The sequence below is a fragment of the Pristiophorus japonicus genome, chromosome 3 (assembly GCF_044704955.1).
Source record: "Pristiophorus japonicus isolate sPriJap1 chromosome 3, sPriJap1.hap1, whole genome shotgun sequence".
Classification (NCBI taxonomy): Eukaryota; Metazoa; Chordata; class Chondrichthyes; family Pristiophoridae; genus Pristiophorus; species Pristiophorus japonicus.
The window spans coordinates 157228184-157255672 of record NC_091979.1 but is presented as its reverse complement, the minus strand read 5'-3'; the positions used below and the strand labels follow the sequence as shown (position 1 = coordinate 157255672).

The following is a 27489-nucleotide window of genomic DNA, read 5'->3' as shown; positions in this document are numbered from 1 at the left end:
AGTGAGGAAGTCTTGCTACAATTGTACAGTGCTTTGGTGAGACCACACCTGGAGTACTGTGCACAGGTTTGCTCTCCTTATCTAAAGGATATACTTGCCTTGGAGTTGGTGCAACAAAGGTTAACTAGATTGATTCCTCGGATGAGAAGGCTATCCTACGAGAGATTATGTAGAATGAGCCTATACTCTCTGGAGTTTAGAAGAATGGGAGGTGATCTCATTGAAACATACTAGATTCTGAAGGGTATTGACAGGGTAGATGCTGAGAGGTTGTTTCCCCTTACTGGAGCATCTAGAACTAGGGGTTACAGTCTCAGGATAAGGGGTAGGCCATTTAAGACAGAGATGAGGAAGAATTTCTTCACTGAGGGTTGTGAATCTTTGGAATTCTCTGCCCCCAAGGACTGTGGATGCTGAGTCTTTGAGTATATTCAAGGCTGAGATTTCTGGACTCTAGGCAAATCAAGGAATATAGGGATAGGGAGAGAAAGTGTAGTTGAGGTCGATAATCAGCCATGATCTTATTGAATGATGGAGCAGACTCGAGGGGTCACATGGCCTACTCTTGGTCCTATTTTTTATGTTCTTATGAAATCAGTCAGCCTGATCACTATTCCTATTCAATAACTCTAGCTGGCAAGAACGTTTGCATGGATCTCAGGTGAGGACAGAATTATATTACATTGGAACATACAGGTCCAAGATCACTGCAGTCCATCTGGCTGATACCAGTGTCTATGAAATATATCCCACAATCTCATCAAATGTTTCTCCAGGTACTTACAACCAGCTCCCACTGCCTCTCTTGGCCTTTGTAAAATTGTTAAATCACCAGTAATCCCCTCCACTCCAATAGCCTACCTACACTCAAATGTCTAGGCTCAAAGATCAAGATTGATCACTTGAGTGATGTACCAGAAAGCACTTGTGGAACCATACCCCCAGGAAGTCAATGATTTCAAGAGGAGAAAATTTAAAAATTGGGGATAGGTAACTAGAAATTTGGTGCTATATAGTTCATTAAAAAAATGCATATATTTTTGCAAAGTAGTAGTCTATTTCATGTGGTATAGAATACGCTAATGCAGCACCTAGATCACTTGCAGGTAGCCACAATTGGGCTGAATGTAAAGTCTTTAGTTGGTCCTCAAAGTGTGAAGTGTGCTCTCTGGTTATTGTGACATGGCCTTTATTGCAAGGGGGATGGAGTATAAAAGCAGAGAAATCCTGCTACAACTGTACAGGGTATTGGGGAGGCCACACTTGAGTACTGCGTACAGTTTTGGTCTTCTTATTTAAGGAAGGATATACTTTCATTGGAGGCGATTCAGAGGTTCACTCGGTTGACTCCTGAGATGAAGGGGTTGACAAATGAAGAAAGGTTGAGCAGTTTGGGCCTGTACTCATTGGAGTTCAGAAGAATGAGAGGTGATCTTATTGAGATATACAAGTAGAGGGGGCTCGATAAGGTAGATGCAGAGATTATGTTTCCACTTATGGGGGAATGTAGAACTAGACGGCATAATTTTAGAATAAGGGGTCGCCCATTTAAAACTGAGATGAGGAGGAATTTTTTCACTGAGGATTGTAAATCTGTGGAAGTAATTCTCTGTCTCAGAGAGCTGTGGAGGCTGGCTAATTGAATATATTTAAGGTGTAGACAGAATTTTGAGTGATAAAGGGAGTAAAGGGTTATGGGGAGCAGGCAGGGAAGTGGAACTGAGCCCATGAGCAGATCAGCCATGATTTTATTGAATGGCGGAGCAGGCTCGAGGGGCCAAATGGCCTACTCCTGCTCCTAGTTCTTATGTTCTTATGGCAGGAGGTTTATTTATCAACAGTAGCTTTATTATCCGATTTGATTTGACTGGCTTTTAAGCATTTTTATGTTTGTTTTTTTAAACTCAATCAACTGTGCACACGTGAGTTTTGTTTGCATTGCTGCCCCCTAGATTGCTAGTTATAGCTATTTGGAAGGAGATACGAATGTTAGGATGAAGTGATGGCATCACAGAAGTGTATCAGACAACATTAAAGTGTATTTCCTTAAGCATGAATGATGTGATTTATAGTTTGTTAGTACTACTACACTGAATACACCTTTAATTGGAATTTGGATCATACAAACTGAGATGTAGGAAAACCATAGAACTTTAAAAACAAGCAAAATCATATTTTATTTTCAAGTAAAACAAACAGTCGACCTTTCAGGTATGGAGCATATAAATTAATATAAAACTGTAGCCAATAAAAGTTTTACATTAAAAACCTACACAAGTGTCACCAAAGGTAAAGCTTGCTCCAGGTAAACATGTGCCTGACTCAAGCACAAAACTCCAGTGTATCGAATCACTTCTCACTCACTCCCATTATAAGTAGGGCAAGTGATTTGCCACTGTGTAACAACTCATAAGCTTCTACACAGTGCATTTAATGTGACTTGCCACCCAAGTTCTGCGATTTTGCATTAAGCCCTGGAGGCACTGAAAATGCCACTTTGAGCAATAACAAATCACTTGTCCTAATCAGACAAATATTGTGTTCCAAACATAACCCCTAAATGTAGGGCCTTGATCCCAATATAAATGTTTCCCAGTTCATATTGTACTGTCAGAGCATGAGATTTTTGCATAAAACTCAACCAACAAAATCTTATGAATAAAAATAGATTTATAATTGAAACCTGAATAGGCAACAGCAAATACTGGAGCAAATGGATTCCTTCCCAGGCTGTCAATCACACCACACACACAGCAGTTACACCGAAATGCACACCTAACCTGAGCAGTAGCATGAAACCTCAACAAACCAAATACAAAAACAAAATTGCCATTTTTGGTCTTCGGTTTGACAGTAGGTAATAAAAGTTTTCTTTTCACACCTGAAAAAAATGCCCAAATTTGTTTTACTTTTTTGTTATCACAATAAAAAAGGTCCATTCCAAAATCTGCCTCTCACCAGCATATCTTTCTCCAAATCAGAAAACAGGCAGGCCACCTATTGCCAGATTACAGCCAACCCAACACTTGACCTGGTAATGTGCAACCAGCACCCTGGCTTGAGAAGACTACATTCCCATCTGTGCCACACTCGATGGCGTGGCCAAGATTAGCAACTCAAAATGGGAAGGGAGGGGGTCTGAAGGGTGTGACAAGTAAAATCAAATGACAATTAAACTTAAAACCTCATGCTCTATATATATTGTTTGTCCAACGTGTTGGCCATCTCTCTCCCACACACACAAAAACTTCATGTAAAACATTGTACAAGTTATGGCAAAATGCTTCCACTAGACCAGGAATTGAAGAGGGGAGGACTGTGTGAAGGTGCAGTTTGTCAATCGACCTTTTCCTCTATTCCCCAGTACAGTAATGATATAGTCCATTAGTACTATTTGATCATACCCACTGTTGTTCTGAAGTTAATATTGTTGCTGGTTTCTCCATTGCATGGATGCTGCAATCAGCAGCACTCTTTCACTTAATAACTCAATAGTCCATTTATGTTGCTGCTGCTAAATGGGCCCAATTCAGCTGTATGTTCCACAGTAAAGCTGCAGTCTGTCAGACAAGGCAGTTGGATTTTCTGACTTGGCATGAATGTAGAGAGGCAGATCAAACTTTAAAAAAAAAGGAGCACGAGTGCTCTGTGACTAAACCTTTAGCTGCAAGTGTTCAGGAACAGAGACTGTCTACTAGTGTCATTCTGTCGTATGCCTTGAGGTTGTCAACTTTAGGATATGCTCAACTAGGCAGTACACAATCCAATTAAAAAGTGGAATATTTTGGTAGATGCAAGCCAGTGTGTATTAAAGTATCATGTTTGCATTTAAATTCAGTTGTGACACAAGTGACAAAACGAGTTGAGATACAATTAATACAGAGTAGTCATTTGGGAATTTTTCTTTTACTAATTTCTTCCCTTCTTATTCTCTTGAAGCTGCTAACTTCACAGACAGTGGTAGTTCTCTGGTTTCTTGTTCAAGTGGCCATTATTTATGAGCCTTGATGGTGAGAATTGGAAGGCGACTCAAGTACAGATGCAGGAGATGGAGAAATCATAGCCAAACCTAGTCCTGGCATTCACACACTCGCAGTTCCAGCAGAGATGATGGATAACAATCAGGAGTGAGGGGCATGGCAGATTTTCCCTTCCTTACCCCAGAGGCGCTCAAACCAAATGTAGCACCCCTACCACCACCCAAACAGGAGGTCAATTAAGCACAGACCAGAGATCAAATCGGAGACCTTCTTGGTCAATGTTATGCACTGGATAAACCTGTTGAGCTACCAGTGAAAGGATAAATTTTCCATTTTTACCTAAGCAACTCTATTAAAATCCTGAACTAAAGATAACATTTCTTGGGAAATTAGGCTATGCATCAACAGGATTCAAATAGACAGTCCTACCAAACCACTTCAACAGCCCCGTCCCCGTTCCTGTTCTCCCCCCTCCCCCTCCAAACCACTGGTCATTTAACCATTCTCGTCCTTTTTTCTACCATTTCCACATATATCCTCTAGATAGTCTGCCATTAAATTCACAGTACTGGAGGTATGAGGGTTTTCTGAAGTACTTGGTTGTACATCTGAAGTGACCGTATGCATGTCTCTTTCACTTTTAATAGGATCTGCTGGCATTATGACTGTCGCAGAAGGTGGCTTCCTTTTCAATTTGATCACTCGATTCACCACTACCTTCTTTTCTGGCAGCTTGACTGCCGCTGTGCAACAAGACTCTTCGGCACTTCTAGCATTCTGGGATTTGGCTGGTTGAGATGTTTGGGCACCTGATCCAGAAGCAGGCCCTGTGGCACTGGAAGATGCTGTCCTGTGGTTTACAAACTCCCCGGTGCTTACTCTCTTTATGGCTGTGGTTTTGAGATGAACCAAGGAGTTTGACACCGCCTTTGAAGCATCGCCTGGAGTTGATAGTTTGACCAATCCAGAATTCTTCACTTTAATGCGGGTGCTGGTGGATGGGCCAGAGAACTCGACGGGTTTCAGGTTCTTTTTGGGAGTTTCCACTTCTGCTTCATTGACATCAACAATATGTCTGGAAGATACATGAAACTTGGACTTAATGTAAAGATTAAATAAATCAGAAAAACTACTAGTAAATCTGATCCATTAGTAACTGATTGAATCCATAAAAAGGGAAGTTAATCCTTTGAGTACTGATGTCCATTTTGTTATTTTTTATTACACACTTGGCGATCTAATTGCTGCAAATAATAAACTCCTGTGAATGTGTAATAGTAAATTTTACAAAACTGCGAATATTCCTCATTTAGACAAATCATGGAATGAAAAGAGGAGAATATCAGCAAGGTGACTGTGTGTCAGCTGTGGCTCAGTTGGTAGCACCCTTGCCTTCTGAGTCAGAAGGTTGTGGGTTGAAATCATACTCGAGATTTAAGCACAAAAATCTAGGCTGACTCTCCAGTGCCATCTTTCGGATAAGACATTAAACCGCTCTCAGGTGGATGTAAAATATCACATGGCACTATTTCGAAGAGCAACAGGGAAGTCATATTTATCTTTCAATCAACATAACTAAAATAGACTGGTCATTATTGCATTTCTGTTTGTGGGAGTTTGCTGTCCACACATTGGCGGCCTCATTTCCTACAACAGTGACTACACTTCAAAAGTACTTCATTGGCTGTAAAGCGCTTTGGGATATCCGGTGGTCATGAAAGGCGCTAGTCTGTCTTTATTTTAATGATTTCCGTGTTAGACTGCATTTCCTGCAGTGGGTTTGTGCTATGGAATCAGTGATGAAATGAATCCTTTTCTTAGCAACTCCATCAGCTTCAGGTTCAGCACAAATGTCCTGCCTCAAGGAGTGTCAAAACTCTAAGTTGTGTCCATAAATTCCCATGTACCTAGATTCTAATTTATTCCCCATGTTACTGGAACAAATCAAGGTCAAAGCTTCCTCCTGTAGGAGAGGAAAAAACTGCATGGTGAGTCACCCACTTGCTGACATGTCTTCGAGGCCTGCTCAGGAGCAGCACTGATAAAGGCTGGAAGTTGGTCACATTCCCAGCTGGGGAACAACTAGCTAAGGGAAAAAGAAACATTTAAAGAAATATATATAGATTTATCTTAAGTAGACTCCATGTATTTAGAGCAGCAATGGCATAAAACAGCAACTCATCAGATAACACTTTTTCCGAAGGAAACCTTTCCTGATGGATTTTTGTAATGGTTAAAATTAGAATCATTCTGATTAATTAAAGAGGAGCCTGTCTTTCCATATTAGTGGTTTTCAAACTTTCATGTTCTGGGGAACTCTCCTGTATATACCAGTGTGCCCAAGACCCTCTATATTAAATTCTGAAAGACAGTATCAGCTACCCAGAGAGACAGTTCTATCATTGTGGAAAAGCAGTTTATTACTTTACAGCAACAGAAATAGTGCACTAGTAAATCAGCAAATACAAAAATAGAACATTAACCTGTAGACCCCTGGGCTCCTCCAACTGACTCCCCAGTCATAGAATCATAGAATGGTTACAACATGGAAGGCGGTCATTCAGCCAGTCAAGCTCATGTTGGCTCTCTGCAAGAGCACCTCAGCTCGTCCCACTCTCTTGTCCTTTCCCTGTAGCCCTGCAAATTTTTTTTCTTTCAGGTACTTATCCAACTCCCTTTTGAAAGAAGTGATTGAGTCAGCCTCCACCACCCTTTCAGACAGTGCATTCAGATCCTAGCCAATTGCTGTGTAAAATAGTTTTTTTTTTAATGTCGCCTTTGGTTATTTTGCCAATCACCTTAAGTCTGTGTCCTCTGGTTCTTGACCCTTCTGCCAATGGGAACAGTTTCTCTCTATCTACTCTGGCTTGACCCCTCATGATTTTGAACACCTCAATCAAATCTCCTCTCAACCTTCTCTGCTCTAAGGAGAACAATCCAAGCTTCTCCACTCATCCCCTGGAATCATTCTCATAAATCTTTTCTGCACCTTCTCCAAGGTCTCCACATCCTTCCTAAAGTGCAATGCCCAGAATTGGACACAATACTACAGTTGAGGTTCATCATAATTTCTATGCTTTTGTACTCTATACCTTTATTCATGAAGCCCAGGATCCCGTAAGCTTTTTGAACCGCTTTCTCAACCTGTCCTGCCATTTTCAACGATTTGTGCACATGTACCCCTAGGTCTCTCTGTTCATTTACCCCCTTTAGGATTGTACCTTTTCATTTATATTGCTTCTCCTCATTCTTTCTACCAAAATGTATCACTTTGCACTTTTCTGCGTTAAATTTCATCTGCCACATGTCCGCCCATCCCAACAGCCTGTCTATGTCCTCTTGAAGTCTATCACTATCTTCCAGGGATCAGGGACCCAGTTTGAAAACCTATATTCTAATATGCATAAACTGAGCAACACAGGAATTAAGAGCTACAACACACGATGAAACAAAGCACCTACCGCTTCTGAATTGGTGCCACCTTCTCTTGGCTCCCTTGCAGAGGTCGGCCTTCAAGAGTCCAACATTCTATTAATTCTTGAGGCACTCTCCAATAACTGACACCTGAAGGCAAGATAAGGCATTGTATCTGCATACTACAGAAGATATAGATACAAGAAGAAGACCTATCACTAAGTCACAAATTAATTATGCTCAAATGCAATGAACAGGATACACAGATTACTTTCATTGTGTATTTTGTTCATACATGATTCAAATTATAAGAATTAAATAGATATTATTATTTGTGCAAATGATATCGCGTTGCAGATTGATTCCAGTGACATGACTGAAAACTGTTCCTCTTCACAGTGCCATCTGATTTTAATTCCACTATCTCGGTGAAGTATGAAAAGTTATCAAGATAACTCACCTTACGCAGTGTTTGGATAAGCGCATCTTTCATTCCCTACACTTAATGCTCCCACTTTGATTCGTGCTTGAGAGTTTAGGATCAACGGTTCAAACCATTTCTAAAAATCACCGTTTGTGAGAATTTTAAATTACAAAGCCATCTACAGAAATCATACTGTCATTTAAAAAAAAAAGTATATTGTAGTTCGAAAGTGAGAGATGCAATACCACAGCTGCACTCTGATAAGAGCCGGCTTGTTCTCTACTTGTGTGATCAATGCTTGTACTTGGCAAATGATCAGTAATGCACCACATCCCTCTCATTTAAAACAGGACAGTTCTTCCTGTTAGCTGTAATACGCCATATCGCAGCTCAGGCCTGTCAGAATGTGGCACAATGAGAAAAGTGAATGCTTTGTGTAACAGTAAACTCCAAGACAGCCAGATGGTAATGTGCTTTTGATTGAAGTGGGTACTTTTACACAAGTTCATCTACATTCTAAGATTGAGAGAAGGCATGAATTTCTGACGCAGAATAATGCAGTTATTCGGCACAAAACAGAATCTCAAAACAGCTGATGGTCCGTCAATTCAGAATATTAAAAACAGGATGAATATCTGATTAGAAGTGAGACTGTAGGAAAAAAAGATGAATTCGCTAGAAATTATTGAATATTGTGGGGAATGCAAGCTGCTGGAACATGCAATGCAACAGATGAGAGGTCAGATAGGTTTCTGGAGCATTGCTCAATTTACCTTGGAGAGGGGTAGAAGGCAATTGGTGTAACTACTTTAGTGCCTTAAATGGTTGCGAGAAGTCCACAAAAGAGTAGATTGTGCAAACAAGGTCTTTAAAAAGAAGAGGTTCAGAGAGCCCTTTACTTTAGTCCATTTTTCTAATTAATCCAAAATAACAATGATGTATGCATTCTGCTCTCTTTGTAACTATTTCTTCAACACAGTTTGTTTGCAACAATTCCATTTAACAGAATAGATCGGAACTGGATCTTCAGCAACTACGGTTTGAGGTTGTGAAAGGCGTTGCACTGCAATAAAGATCAGAAAACTGATCAAAGCAGCAGTTCCATATGAATTATCAGGTGAATTTATAATGGGGAACAAAGAAATGACAGACCAATTGAACAATTACTTCGCTTCTGTCTTCACGAAGGAAGACACAAATAACCTTCCAAATGTACTAGGGGACAGTGGGTCTAGTGAGAAGGAGGAACTGAAGGATATCCTTATTAGGTGGGAAATTGTGTTAGGGAAATTGATGGGATTGAAGGCCGATAAATCCCCGGGGCCTGATGGTCTGCATCCCAGAGTACTTCAGAAAGTGGCCCTAGAAATAGTGGATGCATTGGTGATCATTTTCCAACAGTCTATCGACTCTGGATCAGTTCCTATGGACTGGAGGGTAGCTAATGTAACACCACTTTATAAAAAAAGGAGGGAGAGAGAAAACGGGTAATTATAGACCGGTTAGCCTGACATCAGTAGTGGGGAAAATGTTGGAATCAATCATTAAGGATGAAATAGCTTATTTGGAAAGCAGTGACAGGATCGGTCCAAGTCAGCATGGATTTATGAAAGGAAAATCATGCTTGACGAATCTTCTGGAATTTTTTGAGGATGTAACTAGCAGAGTGGACAAGGGAGAACCAGTGGATGTGGTGTATTTGGACTTTCAAAAGGCTTTTGACAAGGTCCCGCACAAGAGATTGGTGTGCAAAATCAAAGCGCATGGTATTGGAGGTAATGTACTGACGTGGATAGAGAACTGGTTGGCAGACAGGAAGCAGAGAGTCGGGATAAACGGGTCCTTTTCAGAATGGCAGGCAGTGACTAGTGGAGTGCCGCAGGGCTCAGTGCTGGGACCCCAGCTCTTTATAATATACATTAACGATTTAGATGACGGAATTGAGTGTAATATCTCCAAGTTTGCAGACGACAATAAACTGGGTGGCAGTGAGAGCTGTGAGGAGGACGCCAAGAGGCTGCAGGGTGACTTGGACAGGTTAGGTGAGTGGGCAAATGCATGGCAGATGCAGTATGTGGATAAATGTGAGGTTATCCATTTTGGGGGCAAAAACACGAAGGCACACTATTATCTGAATGGTGGCAGGTTAGGAAAAGGGGAGGCGCAACGAGACCTGGGTGTCATGGTTCATCAGTCATTGAAAGTTGGCATGCAGGTTCAGTAGGCGGTGAAGGCAGCAAATGCTATGTTGGGCTTCATAGCTAGGGGATTTGAATATAGGAGCAGGGAGGTCTTACTGCAGTTGTACAGGGCCTTAGTGAGGCCTGGAAATATTGTGTTCAGTTTTGGTCTCCTAATCTGAGGAAGGACGTTCTTGCTATTGAGGCAGTACAGCAAAGGTTAACCAGACTGATTCCAGAGATGGCTGGACTGTCATCTGAGGAGAGACTGGATCAACTGGGCCTTTATTCACTGGAGTTGAATAAAAACATATAGAAACTCAAAAACATAAGATTCTGACGGGACTGGACAGGTTAGATGCAGGAAGAATGATCCCGATTTTGAGGAAGTCCAGAACCAGGGGACATGGTCTTAGGATAAGGGGTAGGACTGAGGTGAGGAGAAACTTCTTCACTCAGAGTTGTTAACCTGTGGAATTCCCTGCTGCAGAGAGTTGTTGATGCTAGTTCATTGGATATATTCAAGAGGGAGTTAGATATAGCCCTTACTGCTAAGGGGATCAAGGGGTATGGAGAGAAAGCAGGAAAGGGGCACTAAGGGAATGATCAGCCATGATTTTATTGAATGGCGGTGCAGGCTCGAAGGGCCAAATGGCCTACTCCTGCACCTATTTTCTATGTTTCTACCACAACTTTTTAAAAAGTTTAACATAAGCGCCTATGCTTGATCTCAAAGTACTCACTCTGCCAGAGCGTCCTGAAATTTGTCCAGCAGTCGATAACTGAGATTTGTTTGTGAAAAAAACTACTGGCAGTACTACACTATAATAAGCATCCAATATAGGAAATGAGAGTACAAGAAACACATCTACTACTGATGCAGCTAGCTGGTGATATTAGTGATAACCCAAAGTTCGGCCCAACATATATCTGAGCTTTACAGCTCACCTCCAAAGTTTTAAATGTTTTTATGTTGACATGAAGGGCAAGTACCTCGTCCCTCCCAGGAGTCAAAGGCATCCATCATTTTCTTCAGCTCACCAGCTGAGTAATAGCTCCAGATGTATTGTAGATTGTTTCCAGCTTCCCTTTAAACGAGAGGCACAAAAACACAGAAATATGAAACAACATTAATGCAGGCAACAAGTGGATATCTAGTGTGCAACTCACAACAGATTCAAAGTTATACCTGCAAATGATAAACTGCAAACACGGTTAAATTTTTCCCTGTAGATCTATTTATTACCTTAGAAATATATAGGATAGTATAAAAGTGACCAGCAAGGAAAATGCTGAACTCCTTATGAACAAGAGTGCAGCAGAGTGCAATTTAAGGAGAGCATTTGAAGTATTGATTGCTCTCGGAGGCTGAGGCCAGAGTGACTGGGACGATGATAGATTTGGGGAGGAAGGAATGTATAGTGAGTGGGGCAGGACGTAAATAGAATGGAACTGCGGGATAGGATCTCATCTATTTAAACGTTCAGCTGCTTGGTGACCGGATTGGGAAAATTTCCATAAAATGACTGCTTTGCTCGTGCAAATGTTTCTCGTTATGCTTCACTGCTGAATCCTGAAGATCCTTCCAAATGGAAAAGATTAAACTCAAACTGAACCAATAAAATACAAGCTCACTTACTCAAAAAAAGCACTGGTCTACAAAGAAATCATTTTTGCTTATAGCATTTCCTATCTAAAGGATAAAATCGATTTCCAAAAATTCCTCAATTTTTTTAAGCGTTTTTAACAATTGCAGTATGAGCTATAACTTGTATTGGTCAATTCAGAGCCTGGCCCACATGATTGTGACATCTTCAAATAAAACAAGAAATATTTTGATGGGTCACCCATTAAGATACATGTTTGCTAATATGAGAAGAATTTTTAATAAGATGACGGAGCTTGATATAATCTGAACCGATTGCTTTAAGATGGTTCAGCAAGCCAAATTTAGGTATCTCGTAGTTCCTAGACATAGAGTTGCAGTAAATCCCCAATGGTTCTTTGGCAAAGTAAACAGATTACAGATCAAATATGACATACACTGCAAAGTGGCAAATTTTACATCTTAAATACAGTAAATGATTGGCAGATCACCCACTTTTACCTCTTATAGATACTTCTGCTTTTCATTCTGCCTCCCAACTGTTTTTCAATGGCTCCGATCCCCTCAGTCTTTGATGCAAATACACCTAGGATCTTGCTCTCACAGCTGGCACCACAAGTATTGAGATAGTGCAGGATCCACACCATGGGCTTTGTGCAGATTAAATCATAGGAGTTACACATGTCTGTCAGTGCCTATATTTAAGAAATAGAACAATAAGAAACCATTTATTATTTGAAAGGATTCAAGTAACTGCTTTACATACATTATCTTCATACGAACAGGTATCAAGAGATACACGTGGAATAACAATTTTTAAATTTGGCCTTGTTGGCAATTTTCTTAGCCCCAAACAATGAAATTTCACTCGTGTTAAATTAACACGTGAAATATCAGTTGACCGCAGCTTCTGAGAGCAGTATAACTGGAAGGATTGTAAACCTCCGTCCAACTCTACCCCACTGCAAAATTTGGGATCAAGAGACATTACAATTGTATCTGCCTTGCTTAAACTGTGCCTCCTGATAACTTAATGCAAGAGTCATACAGATAGTAGTTGTATAGATAGTGGGTTAAGAGTTTCCGCTCTGGGTGCAATCGGGAAATTGTGCCAAAATGCGCTTGAAATAGTGCTGGTTAGGCGACAACTCAAGTTTCCACTAAAATTCATTTGTATGATTACAAAAGGTAAAATCTTACATGAACCAGCGCAATCAAGCACCGCAATAGAACGCAGTCATTTATTTTCTTCCTCTTTCCATTGAAGAGTACTCCATGATCTTTTTAAGAGTGGGCGGAACCTTTTTGGGCAAATTGAATCAACCAGCGTAAAAGATCACAGTTAACATGAACGGAAGTGATTTTGAGCGTAACCCACTTATATTTAAATTTCCGATCTTTTGCAGTGGTTCTGCTGATTGCGCTCCACCCCAATATCCTACTGCCCTGACTGAAAAAGCACTTGGCAGAAAGTAGCACCTTTGTTGTTATAAATTAGGTGCAGGAGGGACATGGTTATAATCTTGTCTCCAGGAGATTGATTCAAACAAGCATCAATAAAATCAAAGTGCGAGACAGGGAACAGGTATCTTAGGAAACAATACCACTTGCAGTCTTTAATAATTTTATTAGTGAAGCCGACAAGCAGACACTGGTGAACCACCCTATTCCTCACTGGGTAGCAACTACCTTAGGACAAAACATACTAAAGTTAATTAATCTTAAAAAAATCTCAATGAATTCCTCACACAAAAAAAAATCTAGATCCTGTTTATAAGAGGTGTCTGTTGTTTGCAGTGTGTTAGAATAATTTTGGAAGTAAATGCAATGCACATCATCTGACAGTAACTGCATGGCATTAAGTGATTTTATAATAAAGGCCATTGTGAATTGAACAGCACACTGAGCAGTAGGGCAGGGTTGCACCCAGAATGATAGCTTATTGCTGCATGTGGTATCAGTACTGAGTTCAATTCAATTAAGCATGCAACATGAATAGATCATAGTTCTTGTACACTTTTGGGCAACACAAATTACGAGGGAAAATGTATTTTTTTGGAGACGATAGAAAAGTAGTCCTGACCACTTCTCTACCTTCTCCAAGGCACTGACTCACTCCTAAGGAACAGTTCCTGGAGTGCCAGGTACCCTCTGATGACACACAAACTGTGAGCTTTAATAGTCAAAGTGCCACAATCCTCGATGACCACAGGGAGTATCAAAGCTAAGGCCAGTCAATCTTGCCCTCATCAGATGCTACATGTGCACCTTTAGTGGGGGTTTTTGGATAACAATAATCAAACTGAACTCTGGACAGTTTTCCCCTTCCTAACCTAATGAACTAATTGCAGGCTGAGATTAGCTAATTCAGCAGAAGCTGAGAATTCTCCTTGTCTGCATTGTGCAGTTACACAATGAAAGGAAGAACGAACAAACTTGTATTTACATAGTGCCTTTCACTACCTCAGGCTTTACAGGCAATGAAGTACTGTTAGAAGTACAATCACTGTACTGTAGGAAACACGACATTCAATTTTGCACAAGGCAAGATTCCACATACAACAGTGAGATCATTACCAGATAATCTGTTTCAGTGATGGCAGTTGAGAGATAAATATTGGCCAGGACACGAGGGTCAACTCCCCTGCTCTTCTTCGAATAGCGCCATGGAATCTTTCATGTCCTCCTCAGAGGGCAGATGAGGCTTCGGTTTAATGTCTCATTCGTAAAATGACACCTCCGACAGTGCAGCACTCCCTCAGTACTGCACTGAAATATCAACCTATATTATGAAGTCTTTGGAGTGAGACTTGAATCCACATCCTTCTGACTTTGGCAAAATTGCTACCACTGAGCCAAGGCGGACACTAGATAAACTAGCAGAGCTGTCGAGGAAGGTCCAAAATGTAAGGGTATATAGGACCAGAGGAAGGTATTGTTTGGTTTGACATAGTTTAACTTGTTATATTCCAACCTCAATAAAAGGTAACTTTTTTCAACATTATTGTATTATAGGAATTCAAATAACCCAGTCACAGATGCAGATAAACTTGTTGATTTAGCAAGACGTTTTCATCATCAATCAAAACGATCATAAAGAAAGCTTTTATGATCAATCGTCAAAACAATTATTTAGCCCACTCCTGTTGTTTATTTCCCTATTTTCACTAGGCTTCACTTTTTGTAAAACAATTGGCATATTCAAATAAAAGTACAACACAGGTTTAAAATTTCTGGGTAAAATCCCTGAGCTCTATAACTTTGAGATGAACATTACAAACCTTTTTGATTTCAATTTTAGATCTTGAGCAATGTCTTTCCATCTCACTGGACAAATGGTCAGTCAAACTGTAGGGATAGGGAATACCAAAGTAATCTGCCTCTTCCTGTAATGCTACACGAGTTCTCGCTTCCTCAGGGATGCAGAGTTCCCCGTGCAGATAATCCAAGAGATACTTGAAGAGTTTGCCATCCCGTTCAATAAGACAAGCCCCTATATTAAAAGATTAGATTTTAGACTCTAAACTTCACATTACACATTTCAAATTCAAAGAGGTCAGACGATACCTCAAGCAGTTTATCTTCCAACTCGTCACCATATGACTCAGCCAGTTAAATTGTGTCATTCTTAGGCGGGCTGTTGCACAGTAATACTGTACACAAGCAAGGTGCTCTGTCTCAGTTAAAGGAGAATCTGGCTTTACCCAGTTCTTGCCTCTTAAGCCATGTCGCCTGCTGGCCATTTAGAATGCAGCAGAACAGCTGCCGCAAAGAGAAATCTGTAGCTCAGACTGAAGGGAAGGGGAAAAAAAGCACATCTAAAAAGAAATGACAAGCAAGACTGGCAATCCAGTTATGATTTTTCTAAGCAGGAAATTACATAGTTTAAATGACTATTATTTGCTAACATTTTACAGTGATAAGGCAAAAAAATATTCAGTACTATAAAATGACAGAAGCTTCTTTGGTAAAAGTAGTGTTTTGTATGGGAGTATCCCAAAAATATAGGGTTTCATAGTTTGAATGGTTCAATTCAGCTTTTTGGGGCATCTATATGAGAGAGTTTCCTCAAGAATCATTCATTAGTCTGACCAGAGAACATTATATTTATCTTTTAAATATTATTGCATACAAATGTTTTGATGCTTATCTATCCAATTACAGCCAGAGAATCACCTGCAATGGCTTCTCTCCCTCTCCAGCACCATTACCTCAGGTGTCCCCCAAGGATCTATCCTTGGCCCCCTTCTATTTCTCATCTCCAGGCTGCCTCTGGACAACATCATCCAAAAACACGTCAGTTTCCACAGGTACATTGATGACACCCAGCTCTACTTCGCCACCACTTCTCTCGACCCCTCCGCAGTCTCTAAATTGTTAAACTGCCTGTCCGACATCCAGTACTAGATGAGCAGAAATGTCCTCTAACTAAATATTCGGAAGACCGCCACAAACTCCATCCCTCTCCCTGGCAACTGTCCGAGGCTGAACCAGACAGTTCATAACCTTGGTGTCATATTTGAGCCAGAGATGAGCTTACAACCACTTATCTGTGCCATCACTAAGACGGCCTATTTCCACCTCTAACAACGCCGGAATCCGCCCCTGCCTCAGCTCATCTGCTGCTGAAACGCTCATCCATGCCTTTGTTACCTCTAGACTGAACTATTCCAAATCACTCCTGGCTGACCTCCCATCTTTCACCCTCCATAAACTTGTGCTGATCCAAAACTCTGCTGCCCATATCCTAACGCGCACCAAGTCCTGTTCACCTCTCACCCCTGTCTTGCTGACCTACATTGGCTCCTGATTAAGCAAAGCCTCAATTTAAAAATTCTCAACCAGGTTTTCAAATCCCTCTATGGCCTCATCCCTCGCCATCTCTTTACCCTCCTCCATGCCCCACAACCCTCTGCATATCTGCATTCTTTCAATTCTGGCCTCCCAATTTGAATCACTCCACCATTGGCGTTTGTGCCTTCAGCTGCCTAGGCCTCAACGTCTGGAATTCGCTCATTAAACCTCTCCGCCTCTCTTTCCTCCTTCAAGATGCTCCTTAAAACCTACCTCTTTGACCAATCTGCCCCAATGTCTCCTCGAGCTGTAAATTGCGGCCTCTCCAGGTGCGTACAATGTGCACATGCGCTTGAAGAGGTCCCGCAAGTTCCAGATTTAGGTGAAGCGCACATGGCTAAATCCAGTACTTGCAATCTGAAACTGATCGTACGAATGAAAAAGTAAAGTGCCTCTGCAGGCAGAGTTTTTTTGCCCAGCTCCTGTCCAGCGAATGTCCTTAAAACTCTTACGCCTGTTTACCAGTGTAAGAATTTTAAAAGATAGAGAAAATAAATGTTATGACTAAGTTTTATATTAAAAACCATGTCCGTTAAGATAAGTGGGGTGCAATACTAATAAAACATACTAAAAAATATATTTTTTCTGAAACATTTAATTTAATTTCTATTAATTTTAAATAAGTGTGTTAATTTATGTATTTATGTTTTCTTTGTTTTTTGTGGAATGGAACACCAGCAGGAAGAGCAGTGCAAGGGAGGTAGTGCAGGGGTCCCCTGCGGTCATCCCCCTGCAAAAGAGATGCACCGTTTTGAGTACTGTTGAGGGGATGACTCATCAGGGGAGGGCAGCAGCAGCCAAGTTCATGGCACCGTGGCTGGCTCTGCTACACAGGAGGGCAGGAACAAGAGTGGGAGCGCGATAGTGATAGGGGATTCGATTGTAAGGGGAATAGATAGGCGTTTCTGCGGCCGCAACCGAGACTCCAGGATGGTATGTTGCCTCCCTGGTGCAAGGGTCATGGATGTCTTGGAGCGGGTGCAGGACATTCTAAAAAGGGAGGGAGAACAGCCAGTTGTCGTGGTGCACATTGGTACCAACGACATAGGTAAAAAAAAGGATGAGGTCCTATGAGACGAATTTAAGGAGCTAGGAGCTAAATTAAAAAGTAGGACCTCAAAAGTAGTAATCTCGGGATTTCTACCAGTGCCACGTGCTAGTCAGAGTAGGAATCGCAGGACAGCGCAGATGAATACGTGGCTTGAGCAGTGGTGCAGCAGGGAGGGATTCAAATTCCTGGGGCATTGGAACAGGTTATGGGGAGGTGGGACCAGTACAAACCGGACGGTCTGCACCTGGGCAGGACCGGAACCAATGTCCTCAGGGGAGTATTTGCTAGTGCTGTGGGGGAGGAGTTAAACTAATATGGCAGGGGGATGGGAACCAATGCAGGGAGAGAGGGAAACAAAAAGGAGACAAAAGCAAAAGATAGAAAGGAGATGAGTAAAAGTGGAGGGCAGAGAAACCCAAGGCAAAAAACAAAAAGGGCCACTGAATATAAAAGGGTTGCAGGAGGGATCAAAACTAGAAATCATGGTTTAAAAACTAGGATTAAAACACTTTACCTAAACGCATGCAGTATTCGAAATAAAGTAAATGAGTTGACGGCAGAAATCATTACAAATGGGTATGATTTGGTGGCCATTACAGAAACATGGTTGCAGGGTGGCCAAGACTGGGAATTAAACATACAGGGGTATCTGACAATTCGGAAAGATAGACAAGAAGGGAAAGGAGGTGGGGTAGCTCTGTTAATAAAGGATGATATCGGGGCAGTTGTGAGAGACGATATTGGCTCTAATGAACAAAACGTTGAATCATTGTGGGTGGAGATTAGAGATAGTAAGGGGAAAAAGTCACTGATGGGCGTAGTTTATAGGCCCCCAAATAATAACTTCACGGTGGGGCGGGCAATAATCAAGGGAATGATGGAGGCATGTGAAAAAGGAACGACAGTAGTCATGGGGGATTTTAACCTACATGTCGATTGGTCAAATCAAATCGCACGGGGTAGCCTTGAGGAGGAATTTATAGAATGCATACGGGATTGTTTCTTCGAACAGTATGTTACAGAACCTACAAGGGAGCAAGCTATCTTGGATTTGGTCCTGTGTAATGAGACAGGAAAAATAAACGATCTCCTAGTAAAAGATCCTCTCGGAATGAGTGATCACAGTATGGTTGAATTTGTAATACAGATTGAGGGTGAGGAAGTAGTGTCTCAAACGAGCATACAATGCTTAAACAAAGGGGACTACAGTGGGATGAGGGCAGAGTTGGCTAAAGTAGACTGGAAACACAGACTAAACGGTGGCACAATTGAGGAACAGTGGAGGACTTTTAAGGAGCTCTTTCATAGTGCGCAACAAAAATATATTCCAGTGAAAAAGAAGGGTGGTAAGAGAAGGGATAACCAACCGTGGATAACCAAGGAAATAAAGGAGAGTATCAAATCAAAGACCAATGCGTAAAAGGTGGCCAAGGTTAATGGGAAACTAGAGGATTGGGAACATTTTAAACAACAGCAAAGAATGACTAAAAAAGCAATCAAGAAAGGAAAGATAGATTACGAAGGTAAACTTGCGCAAAACATAAAAACAGATAGTAAAAGCTTTTACAGATATATAAAACGGAAAAGAGTGACTAAAGTAAATTTTGGTCCCTTGGAAGATGAGAAGGGGGATTTAATAATGGGAAATGTGGAAATGGCTGAGACTTTAAACAATTATTTTGCTTCGGTCTTCACAAAAACCGTGCCAAAAATTGCTGGTCACAGGAACGTGGGAAAGGAGGACCTTGAGACAATCACTATCATTAGGGGGGGTAGTGCTGGACAGGCTAATGGGACTCAAGGTAGATAAGTCCCCTGGTCCTGATGAAATGCATCCCAGGGTATTAAAAGAGATGGTGGAAGTTATAGCAGATGCATTCGTTATAATCTACCAAAATTCTCTGGACTCTGGGAAGGTACCAGCGGATTGGAAAGCAGCTAATGTAACGCCTCTGTTTAAAAAAGGGGGCAGACAAAAGGCAGGTAACTATAGGCCGGTTAGTTTAACATCTGTAGTGGGGAAAATGCTTGAAACTATCATTAAGGAAGAAATAGCAGGACATCTAGATAGGAATAGTGCAATCAAGCAGACGCAGCATGGATTCATGAAGGGGAAATCATGTTTAACTAATTTACTGGAATTCTTTGAGGATATAATAAGCATGGTGGATAGAGGTGTACCGATGGATGTGGTGTATTTAGATTTCCAAAAGGCATTCGATAAGGTGCCACACAAAAGGTTACTGCAGAAGATAGAGGTACACGGAGTCAGAGGAAATGTATTAGCATGGATAGAGAATTGGCTGGCTAACAGAAAGAGTGTCGGGATAAATGGGTCCTTTTCGGGTTGGAAATCAGTGTTTAGTGGTGTGCCACAGGGATCGGTGCTGGGACCACAACTGTTTACAATATACATAGATGACCTGGAAGAGGGGACAGAGTGTAGTGTAACAAAATTTGCAGATGACACAAAGATTAGTGGGAAAGCAGGTTGTGTAGAGGACACAGAGAGGCTGCAAAGAGATTTGGATAGGTTAAGCAAATGGGCTAAGGTTTGGCAGATGGAATACAATGTCGGAAAGTGTGAGGCCATCCACCTTGGGAAAAAAAAAAACAGTAAAAGGGAATATTATTTGAATGGTGAGAAATTACAAAATGCTGAGGTGCAGCGGTACCTGGGGGTCCTTGTGCATGAAACTCTTTTTGGACCCTCCCAAAAAGTTAGTTTGCAGGTGCAGCAGGTAATCAGGAAGGAGAATGGAATGTTGGCCTTCATTGCGAGAGGGATGGAGTACAAAAGCAGGGAGGTCCTGCTGCAACTGTATAGGGTATTGGTAAGGCCGCACCTGGAGTACTGCGTGCAGTTTTGGTCACCTTACTTAAGGAAGGATCTACTAGCTTTGGAGGGGGTACAGAGACGATTCACTAGACTGATTCCGGAGATGAGGGGGTTACCTTATGATAGATTGAGTAGACTGGGTCTTTATCCGTTGGAGTTCAGAAGGATGAAGGGTGATCTTATAGAAACATTTAAAATAATGAAAGGGACAGACAAGATAGTGGCAGAGAGGTTGTTTCCACTGGTCAGGGAGACTAGAACTAGGGGGCACAGCCTCAAAATACGGGGGAGCCAATTTAAAACCGAGTTGAGAAGGAATTTCTTCTCCCAGAGGGTTGTGAATCTGTGGAATTCTCTGCCCAAGGAAGCAGTTGCGGCTAGCTCATTGAATGTATTCAAGTCACAGATAGATAGATTTTTAACCAATAAGAGAATTAAGGGTTACGGGAAACGGGCGGGTAAGTGGAGCTGAGTCCACGGCCAGATCAGCCATGATCTTATTGAATGGCGGAGCAGGCTCGAGGGGCTAGATGGCCTACTCCTGTTCCTAATTCTTATGTTCTTATGTTCATTCATAGTACAAATGGAGCTCCCATTAGTATCAATGAGAAAATACTTCATTTCGACTGGTGGTCTGGCCCATGCGATCTCAGGATGCGCTTAACACTCCTGGGATGCGTGGGCCGTGCATCGAGGGCTCAGAGCCCAACTGTTCGTTCCTCCAGGTCTACCAAGTATCTTGGTAATTTTTTTTGAGGTCGGAGGCATCCGCCCGCGTGAAGCCTCCAACTGCAATTTCTGGGCCCTTATGTAGTTCGGTGTCAAATTTTGTTTGATAATGCTGCTTTGAAGCATCTTGGGATGTTTCACTGCATTAAAGGCGCTATATAAATGCAAGTTGTTGTGCTGAACACATTTGGAATGGTTATGAGAGTTTGAGACACACTCCTGAGTAACAAGTGAGCTAATTTGACACTTGCTTTTAAAAAATATTTTAGATAGAATATCTTTCTGGCCACAATTATGCTACTTCTTGCCCCTATCACTTTCATTTTAATCTATTCCACAGTAGAAATAAACTTGTTGCTACGATCAAGATCGTGCTTAGAATAACTGGGAGCCAAAATGTGCAGACAAGGACAAGATCAACTTTTTAAACAGCCTGCAGATTCTGCCCTAAAACCACAAGTTGAAAACTTTCAATCACCGTTACACATGTGAATACCACATAAATTCTCCAGCTTCTGTGAGAAAGCAATCGTTGTCACTGCATCACATAGCAGGTGTTGCTGCTAAATTCCAACTGAAACAGATGCAAGTGAAAAGGAAACAGTTTGGGGCTAGTATTTGCAACAGGATTCCTCTTTTTAAAGTCTGAATTCCTGTTCCTACATGACTCGACAAAGTTTAGGAAGTACAAACATTGGACAGAGTCAAAATAATTATTGAAGTGATTAAAGTGTGTAATTTAAGAATAATGGCAATGTGTTCTTGGTGCAGTGGATGTCTTAATTAAACCCCTTGCCATTTCAATTAATTTTAAATGGAGGCTGCTTTAAATGCTGTTGAGTTTTTTTGGTATGGTGGGTTCAAGTTAACATTGGGCAATTCCATTAGATTATTTCAATTACTCAAATGGTGCAGGTAAAGATTTTGATAAATTGCATTTATTTCATGTGCTATTTGTTGATTGCTGGACAAAGGTAACTTAAGGACTCACGCAAAGAAAACAGCATTTAACACAAAGGCTATGCAATAGGTAACTGTCTTCCTCTCAGGAGAAGAAATATGGATAACTGATGGGATAAACATGGTCATTCAGTAGCCTCTATTTATGCCACAAGTTTAAAAAAAATGTAATTTAATTTTATTTCAACGAACATCGGATGGCTTCAAGACTCCATGAGGGCACGTTTCATTTAAACACCATGTTAAATACCCTCCAAACCAGCCCTCAAGAGAGTTAAATGAGAAATCTGGAATCTCAAAAGCCCCCAATGCTACCCTTTTTATGGTTGAATAACTGTAAACCATCATGATTGAAGAACCTGGGGTACTACAGATCTGCAGGACTGGAGCCAATATCCTCGGGGGGAGACTTTGCTAGTGCAGTTGGGGAGGGGTTAAACTAATATGGCAGGGGAATGGGAACCTATGCAGGGAGAGAGGGAAGTACAATGGGGGGCAGAAGCAAAAGATAGAATGAAGAAAAGTAAAAGTGGAGGGCAGAGACACCCAAGGCAAAAAGCAAAAAGGGCCACATTACAGCAAAATCCTAAAGGAGCAAAGGGTGTTAAAAAGACAAGCCTGAAGGCTCTGTGCCTCAACGCAAGGAATATTCGGAATAAGGTGGACGAATTAACTGCGCAGATAGCAGTTAACGGATATAATGTAATGGGCATCACGGAGACATGGCTCCGGGGTGACCAAGGCTGGAAACTCAACATCCAGGTATTTTCAACATTTAGGAAGGATAGACAGAAAGGAAAATGAAGTGGGGTGGCGTTGCTGGTTAAAGAGAAAAATAATGCAATAGTAAGGAAGGATATCAGCTTAGATGATGTGGAATCTTTATGGGTGGAGCTATGGAATACCAAAGGGCAGAAAACACTAGTGGGAGTTGTGTACAGACCATCAAACAGTAGTAATGAGGATGGGGACAGCAACAAACAACAAATTAGGGATGCGTGCAATAAAGGTACAGCAGTTATCATGGGCGACTTCAATCTACATATTGACTGGGCGAAACCAAACTGGTAGCAATGCGGTGGAGGAGGATTTCCTGGAGTGTATTAGGGATGGTGTTCTAGACCAATATGTCGAGAAACCAACCAGAGGGCTGGCCGGCTATCCTAGACTGGGTGATGTGTAACGAAAAAGGGCTAATTAACAATCTTGTTGTGCGTGGTCCCTTGGGGAAGAGTGACCATAATATGGTAGAATTCTTTATTGAGATGGAGAGTGACACAGTTAATTCAGAGACTATGGTCCTGAACTTAAGGAAAGGTAACTTCGATGGTATGAGATGTGAATTGGCTAGAATAGACTGGCGAGTGATACTTAAAGGGTTGATGGTGGATAGGCAATGGCAAACATTTAAAGATCACATGGATGAACGTCAACAATTGTACATCCCTGTCTGGAGTTAAAATAAAATGGGGAAGGTGGCTCAGCCGTGGCTAACAAGGGAAATTAAGGATAGTGTTAAATCCAAGAAAGAGGCATATAAATTGGCCAGAAAAAGCAACAAACCTGAAGACTGGGAGAATTTTGTAATACAGCAGAGGAGGACAAAGGGGTTAATTAGGAGGGGGAAAAATAGAATACGAGAAGAAGCTTTCTGGGAACATAAAAACTGACTGCAAAAGCTTGTATAGATATGTGAAGAGAAAAAGATTAGTGAAAACAAATGTCGATCCCTTGCAGTCAGATTCAGGTGAATTTATAACGGGGAACAAAGAAATGGCGGACCAGTTAAACAAATACTTTGGTTCTGTTTTCACGAAGGAAGACACAAATAACCTTCCAGAAATACTAGGGGACCGAGGTTCTAGTGAGAAGGAGGAACTGAAGGATATCCTTATAAAGCGGGAAATTGTGTTAGAGAAATTGATGGGATTGAAGGCCGATAAATCCCCGCGGCTTTATAATCTGCATCCCAGAGTACTTAAGGAAGTGGCCATAGAAAGAGTGGATGCATTGGTGATCATTTTCCAACAGTCAATCGACTCTGGATCAGTTCCTATGGACTGGAGGGTAGCTAATATAACACCACTGTTTAAAAAAGGGAGAGAGAAAATGGGTAATTATAGACCAGTTAGCCTAACATCAGTAGTGGGGAAAATGTTGGAATCAATTATTAAAGATGAAATAACAGCGTATTTGGAAAGCAGTGACAGGATCGGTCCAAGTCAGCATGGATTTATGAAAGGGAAATCATGCTTGACAAATCTTCTGGAATTTTTTGAGGATGTAATTAGTAGAGTGAACAAGGGAGAACCAGTGGATGTGGTGTATTTGGACTTTCAAAAGGCTGTTGACAAGGTCCCACACAAGAGATTGGTGTGCAAAATCAAAGCACATGGTATTGGGGGTAATGTACTGACGTGGATAGAGAAGTGGTTGGCAGACAGGAAGCAGAGAGTCGGGATAAACAGGTTCTTTTCAGAATGGCAGGCAGTGACTAGTGGAGTGCCGCAGGGCTCAGTGCTGGGATCCCAGCTCTTTACAATATACATTCATGATTTAGAAGAAATTGAGAGTAATATCTCCAAGTTTGCAGATGACACTAAACTGGGTGGCGGTGGGAGCTGTGAGGAGGACGCTAAAAGGCTGCAGGGTGACTTGGGCAAATGCATGGCAGATGCAATATAATGTGGATAAATGTGAGGTTATCCACTTTGGGGGCAAAAACACGAAGGCAGAATATTAGTTGAATGGCAGATTAGGAAAGGGGGAGGTGCAGCGAGACCTGGGTTTCATGGTTCATCAGTCATTGAAAGTTGGCATGTAGGTACAGCAGGCTGTGAAGGCGGCAAATGGTATGTTGGCCTTCATAGCTAGGGAATTTGAGTATTGGAGCAGGGAGATCTTACTGCAGTTGTACAGGGCCTTGGTGAGGCCTCACCTGGAATATTGTGTTCAGTTTTGGTCTCCTAATCTGAGGAAGGACGTTCTTGCTATTGAGGGAGTGCAGCGAAGGTTTACCAGACTGATTCCCGGGATGGCGGGACTGACATATGAGCAGAGACTGGATCAAATGGGCCTTTATATACTGGAGTTTAGAAGGATGAGAGGGGATCTCATAGAAACATAAGATTCTGACGGGACTGGACAGGTTGGATGCGGGAAGAATGTTCCCGATGATGGGGAAGTTCAGAACCAGGGGACACAGTCTTAGAATAAGGGGTAAGCCATTTAGGACTGAGATGAGGAGAAACTTCTTCACTCAGAGAGTTGTTAACCTGTGGAATTCCCTACATCAGAGAGTTGTTGATGCCAGTTCATTGGATATATTTAAGAGGGAGTTAGATATGGCCCTTACAGCTAATGGATCAAGGGGTATGGAGAATGCAGGAAAGGGGTACTGAGGGAATGATCAGCCATGATCTTATTGAATGGTGGTGCAGGCTCGAGGGGCCAAACGGCCTACTCCTGCACCTATTTTCTGCGTTTCTATGTATGGCTCTGGATTACCAAGTCTGCCACAGGTGGCTAGCTTGGCTCCAAACTTCCACCATCAAGCAGGTCCATACCACAGTTTGGACACATGGCATGCCCCACAGGACAGTAGTTCCATCGTTGAAGGCACGGAACGCCAGCAGCAGCTACTTGCCTCTTCTGGACCTCAATCTTGCAAAAGTTCTGAACCTTGGATATATATGAGCACTTATTTTCATACCAAGCCTCCAGGTAATACCAACCAGTCCTAATTCTCAAGAGCTTTCTCAGCAGCTGTACAATAGACACTAGCCTTCAGCATGGGGGAAAGACAACAAGGCAACTTGCCTGCCCACCTTAATGCTCCAGATGTCCAAGCATATCAAGCTTACTCATCACCAACCTCAGGAGTTATCAGATCAACTAGTGCATCGACACAACTGCCCTTTGGAACACTGACGCTACATGTGCTTCAATCGGAATCCTATTCTCCAGTTTCCTCATAACCCCAGTAACAAGGATTTAGAGAAGTGAAAGCTGTCTCATGTAACTATACAAGTAAATTACTGTGGTGGGTGAAAGTCACAGCAGAACAGCATCAATGTAAACATATTTTTACATAATCAAATTGCTCTTACCATGAACTTGGTAGTGTAAACAGGGTAATACTCTGATATATTCACTTAACTACATTAGTAGGTGCTCCTGTACACTATTTACTGTTTGCCCATGACTATTTTCATATAATGAATCAGAGGTTCATTTACATCAACACAACTTCTCTAATTCACCCCAAAATAAGAAATGGGTTTTGCTTGTAAACAAGGAAACGTCGCTGCTGGAAGTCAGTAAGTATGCCACATGAATTGGTATGATTGACAACTACATCCCTCACATTACCTGATTCATCTAGTTTCAAAGGAAATCGTCCACTAAACATAGCACTAAGCATTGAGTCTTTAAAACGACAGAGGGAATTTCGTCTGGCTGTATAGAAACAACCTCCCACATTCAATCTGAGGATCTCGGTAATAGCTTCCCCCTCACAAGCCTCCATGGTGTGCAACAACCAATCACTCCATCGCTGAAATTCTAACTGCAGAAAGCAAAAATATAATTAAGAAACAGTTTGTTGTCACTAGCATAACTCAAATGTTACTCATCATTTAGATTACTGCCCTAAACATTACTTATAAGGCAGAACATATTTCTAGTAATTATAAAAAAACAAGTTGGCAATATCCAACGGCATTTTGGATTATGCCTTTGTGAAGCATCTTCGATGTTTTTCTATGTTAAAGGTTCTATATAAAAGTTGTATTGTATTATTAATGTAAAAAAAGTGAACCATCCCTTTGTGTGAAGGAATTAGACTTATTTGTATTCCACACTATGTTAATATGATTCACAGCTTATAGATTTCTCAAATACTATTCAGATAAATCATACAGAAATCTATGAAAGGCAACATTAAACCCAGGACAGGTTTGTTAAGTTGCAATAACTACTGCAGACTATTTGCAGGGACCAATGAGTTTTGGACGAGGCTGGGATGCTCGCTCTTCCAGGAGCATGAACTGGACGTGTTAACGATAAGCAGAGGTGCTAATAAGGAGACAGAAAGGTTTTGCTTTTTAAGAAAGCCACTGGCAGCTGTATGTTGATCAGGACCTATCAAATCCCAGGGATTTCACTGGGGTGCAGACTGTCTTCATTCACTCCGGGAGGGGGCTCCTCAGTCACTCGCTCTGATTCACTCCCGTTAGTCTCCATTTCCGCGGCCCCGGGGAGGAGCGATCACCGACAGCCGGCTGCTGGGGTGCGCCTTCCCTGGTAGGCCGTGTTCGGCTCCCCTGCTCCTCCGCTTCACTCTCACTGACAGTAACCCGCTCGCACTCACCTTACTCCGGCCAGGCGCACACCGATGACACGGCCACAGACCTGCGCAGCCGCGGCGCGTCCGCCCCCTGACCGAGTCCGC

General features: G+C 41.8%; 1 protein-coding gene across 2 annotated transcripts; it reads right to left on the bottom strand.

Moving 5' to 3' along the window:
- Positions 1–2148: 2148 nt before the first annotated feature.
- Positions 2149–27489, bottom strand: LOC139259955 (BTB/POZ domain-containing protein KCTD18-like). Of its 2 annotated transcripts, none has more exons than XM_070875951.1 (7): positions 27409–27489; positions 26409–26604; positions 14886–15097; positions 12106–12299; positions 10992–11086; positions 7442–7544; positions 2149–5055 (listed from the first exon to the last, which is right to left on the bottom strand). In XM_070875951.1, the coding sequence occupies exons 2-7, from the start codon at positions 26563–26565 to the stop codon at positions 4476–4478; spliced, it is 1341 nt and encodes a 446-aa protein (XP_070732052.1). In that variant the 5' UTR covers positions 26566–26604; positions 27409–27489; the 3' UTR covers positions 2149–4475. The 2 variants fall into 2 exon arrangements, with proteins under 2 accessions (XP_070732052.1, XP_070732051.1); XM_070875950.1 differs by lacking the exon at positions 27409–27489 and adding an exon at positions 27180–27394.

Coding starts and splice junctions, on each gene's coding strand:
- LOC139259955 (XM_070875951.1), bottom strand. CDS start 26,565: ATGGAGGCTTGTGAGGGGGAAGCTATTACCGAGATCCTCAGATTGAAT. Junction 15,098..26,408: donor TTTGAAACTAGATGAATCAG/GTAATGTGAGGG, acceptor CTTTTAATATAG/GGGCTTGTCTTATTGAACGG. Junction 7,545..10,991: donor TGACTCCTGGGAGGGACGAG/GTACTTGCCCTT, acceptor TCTTGCCTTCAG/GTGTCAGTTATTGGAGAGTG.